The sequence below is a fragment of the Alligator sinensis genome, unplaced genomic scaffold (genome assembly GCF_000455745.1).
Source record: "Alligator sinensis unplaced genomic scaffold, ASM45574v1 scaffold1112_1, whole genome shotgun sequence".
In the NCBI taxonomy this organism is placed as follows: domain Eukaryota; kingdom Metazoa; phylum Chordata; order Crocodylia; family Alligatoridae; genus Alligator; species Alligator sinensis.
This window is the reverse complement of record NW_005842327.1, coordinates 131,295-140,607: the sequence shown is the minus strand read 5'-3', so window position 1 is coordinate 140,607 and position 9,313 is coordinate 131,295. Positions and strand designations below refer to the sequence as shown.

At 43.8% G+C, this 9,313-nt stretch overlaps 1 protein-coding gene across 1 annotated transcript in view; it reads right to left on the bottom strand.

The window, feature by feature from the left end:
• Positions 1 to 223: 223 nt before the first annotated feature.
• The window catches only part of TOMM7 (translocase of outer mitochondrial membrane 7), a 17,690-nt gene continuing 8,600 nt past the window's right edge, over positions 224 to 9,313 (bottom strand). The window contains exons 3-4 of the mRNA XM_006028591.1: positions 6,996 to 7,044; positions 224 to 455 (exon numbers count right to left, since the gene is read on the bottom strand). Of these exons, the coding sequence (XP_006028653.1) occupies positions 440 to 455; positions 6,996 to 7,044 (65 nt within the window). The 3' untranslated portion in view covers positions 224 to 439. The remainder of the gene's footprint in view (positions 456 to 6,995; positions 7,045 to 9,313) is intronic.

The following is a 9,313-nucleotide window of genomic DNA, read 5'->3' as shown; positions in this document are numbered from 1 at the left end:
CATGATATGCCTGAGAATACAGAATTAGTCAGAGAATCCTCAAGTCTATTTAGTCAATAATTGGTGCATATTTTATCCTGTACAAGGACATTATGGAAGTAACATTCCAGATTAAAAGGATTGAAAGTTTTCCACCAAAAACATTGATATATAATTTTAAAATATTAACTAAAAAAATTCAAAATGTCTCCATATTAAGTGAATCTTAAAGGATCAGAGTGGACACACTGAATCAAAGTGTATTTATTTAACTACAGTGCAAAGCAAATAAATTACATCAGTAGAAATACATTTTGTTTTATGTACATCTATGTCCTCAGGATGCTGTACAAGCTAGTTGGTGCAATTGGCAAATGTTCTCCTTATCCTGTGGAATGGTCACGTCTTCAACCATTTTTTCTGCCCATCAAATGATTACAGTACTGTAGAGCCAAATCTTTCATCCCCAAAGAAGACTAGAAGAAAAGGAAAAAAAGTCAGATCTTTATTGTCACGAGTTGGTATAATGGACAGCAGGGATGAAACAATACAGCAAAAGTATTGTTCACCCTGGTATTTTTTCACCGTACAGTACTCCATTCACTTTGATTTTCAATTCAGCTCAGACAGGGCCAGCCTTTCCCACAGGAACCTGGAGTTTTCCACTGCTTACACACCCCAGACTCAAGGCAGCTTAAAGCAGGAGGCAGTGGTGTTCAAGGGCTCACCCAACTCCATGGATGGAGCTCCAGAGATAGGCCTTCCCTGCCTAGAGAACTGTGGCATGTATAAACATGAGGCAAAGACACAATCTGCAAGGTGCATGTGGTTTGGTGCACGCAGGATAGGAACAGTGTGCTAGCAGTTCTCAGGAACATTTGCACAGCCACAGATTGTAGGATAATCAGCTTGGCAATGGACAGGGAGGGGAGAACCAGCATACCTCCTCAAGGGAATTGCCAGGTACAGCTCAGGAGGAGTTGGCCCAGGGGTAGAGCAATTTTGTTTTACTTTCTTTTCAGTGGATTCATATCAGAAAACATACTGTGCTGTGAGAAGCATATAGGTTTCCCTCGTCAGCCACAGTTTTGTCAACCACAATTTTGAGTATCCATGCTTAAGATACCATTTTGACCACCACAGTATAGAGTTTTGAGTAACCATGATTTTCCATAGCTGTGCATCAGCCCTCCACCTGCCATTTTTCCCATTAGCCTTTTGTCTTGCCAACCACGATTTTGCCAACCATAGGAACTTTCAGGAACCTAATCACAGCAGTTGGTGAGGGAAACCTGTATTATTTCACTCCTGCTATGTAGCTACGCATATTAGGTTGAGAAAATTACTTCAAAGGGCTAGTTAGGTAAAAAACATGAAGACCATTCGTGTCGGATCCAACCCGGTAAAATATACACTTAACTAGGTCTGGCAGAATTTAGGTGTCCAAGTCACAAAAATAATGAAGAATGCCTTTGCTCTAGGGGCCACAAAATGCGCTGGGGCACCTAAAATCATCTGGTGTCCATATTTTGATGGCAAAGATTCTGATTCCCATACAGGTACAAAAGCAACCTGAGCAGTTACTGCATCCAGCTCCAAGCTAAGCTCAGCTGCAATCCAGAACAGACATGAGGCAGTGTCAAAACACTGTCTAGTGACCCAAAAGGTCTGATCCATTACACATGAGCTGAGCCTACCCAAGGTATGCTTAATTAAGCAAAAGTACATCAGTAAGAGCCTGCAGGAGCGGGAGTTCTGCAGTCTGGTCCCTATTCCTAGGACTTCAAGTATTTTACATGAGACAATCAACATATAAAATGAAAAATAAATTTGAGAGAAAGGACCAGAACCTAAGACTCTCCTTTCTCTCACCCTTCTAGAGGAATTTCCTCATCATTAAGCTATAGGCATGCTCCCTTATTTGTTTTTTCTCTGGCTAAATAATTCTTGAATTCTTGGCTGCACAGTAACCCAGCCTCACGGAGGGGTGAATGTTATTCCATAGTATGGTAGTAACAGTATTCTCTTGGGAGATGTGGATTTGCATCTCCTCAAGCTGAGGAGGGCCTGTGCTTTTCTTGGGCAAGTGATTTAACCACGAGGTTAATATGCGAAATGTGTACACCATAATTATCACACTGTGCTCAATTAGACAACTACCCTTAGACAACTTGGTGCTTTGGACTTTGAGTCGAAAGAGTTGTCTAGTATCAGGAGAATGGATGGAGTTCAATTTCCTATTGGCTAGCTGCAGGCAGTTCGTCACTCAGCATCCAAAGTTTTGGAATCCTGCTTTGGGGTACATATTAAAACTTGTAGACAGTGGGAATTCCAAGGTTGAACAGGTGGCTCAGATTTCAACAAAAGTTTTTCTACATCACAGATTCCTGAAAATGGAATTCCCCTACTGTTTAAATAGAGGGAGGCTAACAGAGTTAACATATTTTACATATAAAAGTTTAAGCCATCATTGTCTTTAGCAACAAAATTGATAGATGATGCAATATTTCCCATCAAGGAATAACTGAAGTTTCCATCATGAAAAGGAGAAGTAAATGCAGTTTCACTTTCAAGTCTCTTACATGGAAAACTAAAAAAACCCAAAAATAACCAAACCCCAAAAAACTAAAAAAAAAACAGCTGAGTAAACTGGGCTTATTTATTCTACAGAAGAGAAGAGTGAGGGGGGATTTGATAGCAGTCTTTAATTACCTGAAGCATGGTTCCAAAGAGGATAAAGCTAAAACCAGGGTTGAACCCATTACAGACTCCATTTCCCAGCAGCCCCTGGCCATGGTTCTGCGGACAGTTTCCACGGAGACTCCAAGAGCAGCAGGACGGTGACAGCACAGGGCCAGGATTTCCGTGGAGACGGGCCCCAGCATCCCTCGCAGGGAGTGCAGTTGGGTGGAGAGTTGCTCCAAGACTGGCATCCTGGGATAGTGACAGTGTGGTCCAGAGTTGGGCAGAGCTGTGATCCACTGCTCGCATGTCTTGGGCAGGGGCGTGCAGGCAGTAGATCACAGCTCTGCTCAGCTCTGAACCATGCTGTGACCATTGCAAAATCCCAGCCCCAGCCCAGGTACAGCTCCCCACCCAGCTGCTCTCCCTGCCAGTGCTGCTCAGGCCAGTTTCCATGGAAATCCTGGCTCCACACTATCAGGGTGCCGCTGCTAGTAGGGTCTCCATGGAAGTGAGCTGCAGCAACCCAGGCAGGGGCTGCTGGGAAATAGAATTCAGCTGCCGGATGGATCCGCCATTTTGCCCACCGCTGAACTAAACTTTTCTCAGTGGTGACAGATGACAGAACAAGAAGCAATGGTCTCAAGTTGCAGCAAGGGAGGTTTAGGTTGGATGTGAAAAAAATCTTTAACTAGGAGGGTGGTGGAGCACTGAAACAGATTACCCACAGAAGCGGGGTATCTCCATCCTTGGGGGCTTTTAAGGCCCGGGTCAACACAGCCCTGGCTGGAAAGAGCTAGTTGGGGATAGCTCTGCTTTGAGCAGGGGGTTGGACTAAATGACCTCCTGAGGTCCCTTCCAACCCTACTTTTCTATGATTCTATGAAAATCTGAATATTTACAAACACACTTCAATAAAATAAAAAAGTAGAGATAGCTATAAAAATACTACCAATGAAAGGTTATTAGCACCATGCAATAAGAAATAAGCATATATAAATGCAGCAGAGGGAGGGTGGATTTGATTTAAATCAAATCTATTTAAATCATTGGTCAGGAAGTCTCATTAATTAACATTAATCACTGTTTGATATCCTTTACTCAGTTAACTTCCTGAAACTTTTCACTTTTAGAGAAAGGTAAGAGCTTGACTTGTGTACACAAACTTGCAGAGAATTAAAGCGTCTTTAATTAAAACTATCTTTATATGAGTTTATTTTTTTTAAAGCATCTTAACAAAAAATGCAATTAAATAAAAACATTAATTTAAATAAAATAATCCTTTTTTTTAAATTATTGATTTTCATCCACCCTGAGCAGAGAAAAATTTTAATAAAGAATGCACTTAATTTCAAAATGTCAAGTTCATACTGAATCAAATTAATAATCAATGATACTCAATAACATCTAATTATTTATTTTATAAAAACAGAGCGCCATACTATTTCATTCCCTCTTTCTGTAAGCTGGCCTGAGCCTGTTCAGAAGAGCAACAAGTAAGCCTACTAAACAAGTTAGATAATTGTGATCATACAATGATCCTATTATCACACATACATGAAGAATTAACCTTAACTTCCACTTTCTGAATTTTCAGTGCTAAACTCTAAACTGAAGTCTATTCAGATTTTCCCATCTTAGTCAATGGAAAACCCAAGGATGAAATGTTTGTTTGGATAGCACTAGAATAGAGGTTCTAACATAGAGGGCCTTACCAACATAATACAAGTGCTTTCCAATTTACCTCACAAGATCTGAAGGCTACTCTACAAACCTGTGGGAACCTGCCATATTCCAACTCAGTAGGTGAATCTACACGAGATACTTACTGCGTATTAGCTAAGTAACACTGCACAGTAGCGTGGTTGTCAAAAACCATGCTAACAGCCTATTATGCAGTGTTATTAGGCTAACACGCAGTAAGCATCACAAGTAATCATGTGCTGGCATTACTGCACATCCAGTTAGTACTTTATTAAGCAAGTACTAAACTAAATGCGCAGTATCTAAGGCATGTTAATGAATGCATAGACACGCTCAGCGTTTCCTATCTACATCTTTTTTCTCGATCCAGCTGTGCAGGGGGAAAAGGACATGGCTCAGCCCCAATCTGTCCTCACTGAGGGAAGGGCATGGGAGAGGGGAAGAGGCATGGCCTGGCCTCAATCTGGCCAGGTGGGGCTTGTGAATTTAACAGCAGGAGAGGTGCAGCCGTATTACCTGCCACTGTTCATTCACTGCCAAATTTAAACCATGGGGAGCCCTGCAGCCCAGATGCCATGGCTCTGCAGGTTGGATTTAGCCTGGGGGCTGGGCTTCCCTGGCCTAAAAGGTTTGCAAAGCACTGTCTATGAATTAAATGTGTACTCCTAAGGGTGATACCTTAACCAGCCTGTTTTCAGCTTTTCACACTCCAAAAAGCAACAAAATGTATTATAGGCATAGAATTATGAGATACAGGGAAAGACTGGAAAAATTGGAGCTATTTAGTCTAAAGAAAAGATGAAGGAAGGATTTTAAGTTTTTAAATACATTAAGGCTTATTCTAAACAATATAGAAATTGACTGTTCCCTATGTCCACAGGGGACAAGTAACATTTAAATTGCAATTAGGGAGCTTTATATTTAATATCATGAAGAATTTTCTAAACATGAGGATGATTAAGCATTGGAAAAGATTACCTATCTCCCTTACAGGAAGTTGTAAGTATAGATTGGATAACTATTTTGTTTCAGGTGGTTTAAATAGGGATGATCTTGCCCTGAGTAAAGGAATGAACTATACAACAGTACAAAATTCCTTCTAGCATTATTTTTCTAATATCCTAATACAAGTACTCAGAGTGTGCCCTCAGCCTCTGCTCAGCAATTCACCTTCATTAAGATGCCCTGAGCCTGTTGGGATTAAGATGAATACCTCAGATTCTTAGTCAGAATTCCTTAACTTTACTACTACCCTTGAAATTGACAGGACCTAGGATCTAGACATCAGCTGTCACAAGGAAGAGACAGAGTATGTATATATCTGTACTGCTTCTGCCAGAGTCCAGTACTGCTGTTATTCTGGGAGGGTACACAGATGCATCTTGAGGCACCAGTTGTTAAAGGGGCCACACTGATCACTTTATGACCTGCAGAGTTGATAAAAGTGATGGGTTTTACTGCCACAAGAAAGCCATAACAAAAGGCACTCATTTCTGCTAACAGAACCTGAACTATTTTGGTTAAACTACATGATTTAGAAGATCCTGGTCAGTTTCAGGGTGGAGTTTCAACAGTGACACCAGTTGTAATGAGTTGGAGATCAGCCACCCAACCCCCACAGGTTGGGTAATTTTCCCATTGTGAAACAAGTGCACTGTATGCAACTTAGACTGTAACCGAGTGCAGGACAAGTTGGTTCTGAAGTCAGCCTAACTCTTTGGAGGAGAGATTCTGTCTACTGTGCATGACAATCCCCATCCCAGAACATTATTTTAATCTAGACAAGAAGGCAGTAGAGAAATTCAGAGGTGCAGGAACAGCTCACACAAAGGAGTTATACTAAGAAAGAGAAGAGCCAATAGAGTTCTAATAGTATAGTAAACTTCTACATCCACACAAGATTTAAGAGGTGTAGTGATGTGTTCTAAAGTGTTTTCCCCACCCCCCTTAAACAAAAAAGAAAGAAAAAACAACTTTCAGTTAGTGGAGTGAGAGATACTCCCTCACCTCTTTTGCTGCACAAATCTTTCTTCTCATTTACCAGGACAGCTGAACAGTATTCTGCAAGATTTCCAGTTTTCTGACTGTCCAATCTCCATTTCAGATTGACAGCCAGTATGAGTTTCTTCTTGGCCATTAGAACATTTCTAGCAATACTGCAGTAGGGCCCTTGTGGGGGGTGAGGGAGAAGTGACAGCAGGGTGGGTGCAGCTTACAGTTGCCAGTCCCAGCACAGTTCCCCACCAGCTAGCAGCTGCACCCAGGCCTCAGCTGGGGAGGGAAGCTGGGAGAAGAAGCAGTAGTGACAAAGGCACAGCTTGAAGTTGCCTAGCACAGCTCCTTGCAGCTTAGCCCTGAAGCAGACATAGATAATCTCGACAGATTCATCTAGACCCAGCCCTCTTTCCTGCCTATGCGGGGGGTCAGACTCAATGATCTATTGAGGTCCCTTCCGATCCTAACATCTACGAATCCATGAATAAAGCCAGTGGGCTCTGCAAGCCTGATTTGGTGGCTCTCCCAGCCGAACCAGTCTTGTGAGCCATATGTTGTCAACCTCTGCTTAAAAGAAGTCTAAATTTTTGTTTTAGTTCACTGTTCTTGCATGTGTAGTTACAATGTACATATACCTCAAAATAGTTGGTTCAGGCATTCCAGGATCTGCACCTCTCTTGAAACCTGAAAAATTACAAATATATTTACATATGCATATCAACAGCTAATCAAAACCAAAGCAAGAATGGATTTATTTCCTCTTGATCTAATTATCCAACACAAAAACTTCTATATATAAGCGGTGTTTGTGGACAAAAGTCCTTTGACAATGTCAGAACAGAAATCTGACATTATTCTCATTGATACAATACATCTTTTTGGTATTATTTTAGTAGACCAAATAATCCATTTGCACAGAAATTCAGAAGTGGTTAGCTACTTGAGAGGGGACAGCCTTTACAACACAGGCTAAAACTACATACACTCTGTCTTGTTCAGAAAGCACCACTACATTTAGAACAAGTCTTTCTTAGAATGTTTTAATTGGTATACAGGCCACATGTTAGTCATGATGTGGGTAAGGAAGAAATAGGAGATGGTTACTTCAGTCTAACAAAAAAGGACTGGGAAAATCCCTTGGAGCTCCCTTTCAAATTCTGTTTCACTGGGGCCGTGTCATGGAACAAGATTTGGAGGGGGGTTTTTTTTTTGAAAGAGAAGGAAATAAAAAAAAAAAAAAAAATCACTCAGGATTAGGTTATGAAGAGAGGATTAGGTTATGAAGAGGGAAATATAACCCCATATGACCTCTATCACAGGCTGTGGTACTCCCCAAAATGTAATTGGTATGCATGAGGAGTCTGGTATTAATTGATATGAAGAGTCTGTTCAATTTTAGCAAGTCATTAATTCACATCACCCTTTCTACTAGATAAAGCAATGAGGATCTGCCTGATCCCCAAAACATTAAAGCCGATTAGAAAGATTTCCATTTTCTTCCAGGGGCTTGAACAACCAAACCAAAAGATCTCAAAACAAAACTAAAAAAAGAATCTAACCTATTTTCAGTTGCCATATTTTCTATTTTGCATTATGGCTAGTTATTCAAGGGAAGACATGAACCAGTATTCCTACATTTGATTTTAGGCCTATTTGGTTTGCATTCAATTGGGTCAAAAGCAGAAAGAAAGTTGTTTTAAAATGCTGATTCACGTGTTAAAATCCCACTAGACGTAAGAGGAAACCAAAATTCTGCCCTTCAACTTCTCATTTTGAACTACTATTCATAGCATCATAGGAAATGAGGGTTGGAAGGGACCTGAAATGGTAATCTAAGTCAATTCCCTGCTCAAAGCAGGGCTATCCCCAACTATCTAATCCAGGGGTGGGCAAAATATGGCCGTGAGGCCATTCTATCCAGCCCACCAGGCCTCTAAAAAATGTAGAAAATTAATATTTCTCTGCCCTTGATTCCTGTAAAAAAATGACAGGAACCAAGGGCAGTAGGACCCAGGGGAAGCCCAGCGGGCTCCAACAACAGGGGGGCCCACCCGGCCTGCTGGAAGCCCCTGCCAGGCTTCTGGCCTGGGAGCACATGGCTCCCCATGCTGGAACTGCAGGTAAGTGGGGAGGAGAAGAACAGGGGGACCCCGGGTACCAGGCAGGGAAGGAGCACGGGGTGGAGGGAAGCGGCCCTCTCCCCACTCCGTGGTTGGTGCCCCGTGCTGCAGCTGCTCACAGCCCACGTGGGGCTGCCTGTGCCTGCTCCCGACAGCCCCCTGAGCGGCCGGCAAGCGGCGGCAGCAGGGAGCATCGGCCATGGGGTGGGGGAGGGGCCGCTTTTCCCCGCGCTCAGCTTTTCCCTGGACTCCTTCCCTGTGCGGAGAAAAATAGCCCCTTGCCTGCCCCATGGTCAGCGCTCCCTGCTGCAGGCACTCGCAGCCCATGCAGGGTTGTCTGGAGCAGGCACAGGGAGTCCTAGGCAGGCTGCGAGTGGCTGCAGCACAGGGCGCCAGGCACGGGGCAGGGAGGGGCTGCTTCCCCCCCCTGCCCTCCCACTCAGCACCAGCTTGTAACCCGGCCCCACTGCCAGGATGGCAGCGGGGCCCGGGTACAAGCCGTTGATGGGCGCAGAAAAACGCGTCCTATCCCCTGCCGTGTGGCCGGCGCCCTGCGCTGAAGCTTCTTACAGCCCACGTGCAGCTGCCTGTGCCTGTTCCAGGCAGCCCCGCATGGGCTGCAAGCACCTGCAGCAGGGAGCGCCAGCCACGGGGTGTGCGAGGGACCGCTTTTCCCTGCGCTCAGCACCAGCTTCTTCCCTGCCAGCAAGCAGGGGATCGGGGCTGTACCACAGGACTGGGGAGCACTGGGAGTGAGTGGGCAGGAAGGCAGCGGGAGCACGGGGCCCACACCGGTGCCCTGGGGTCAGTGCCAATGGGGCCCAGAGCAGGGG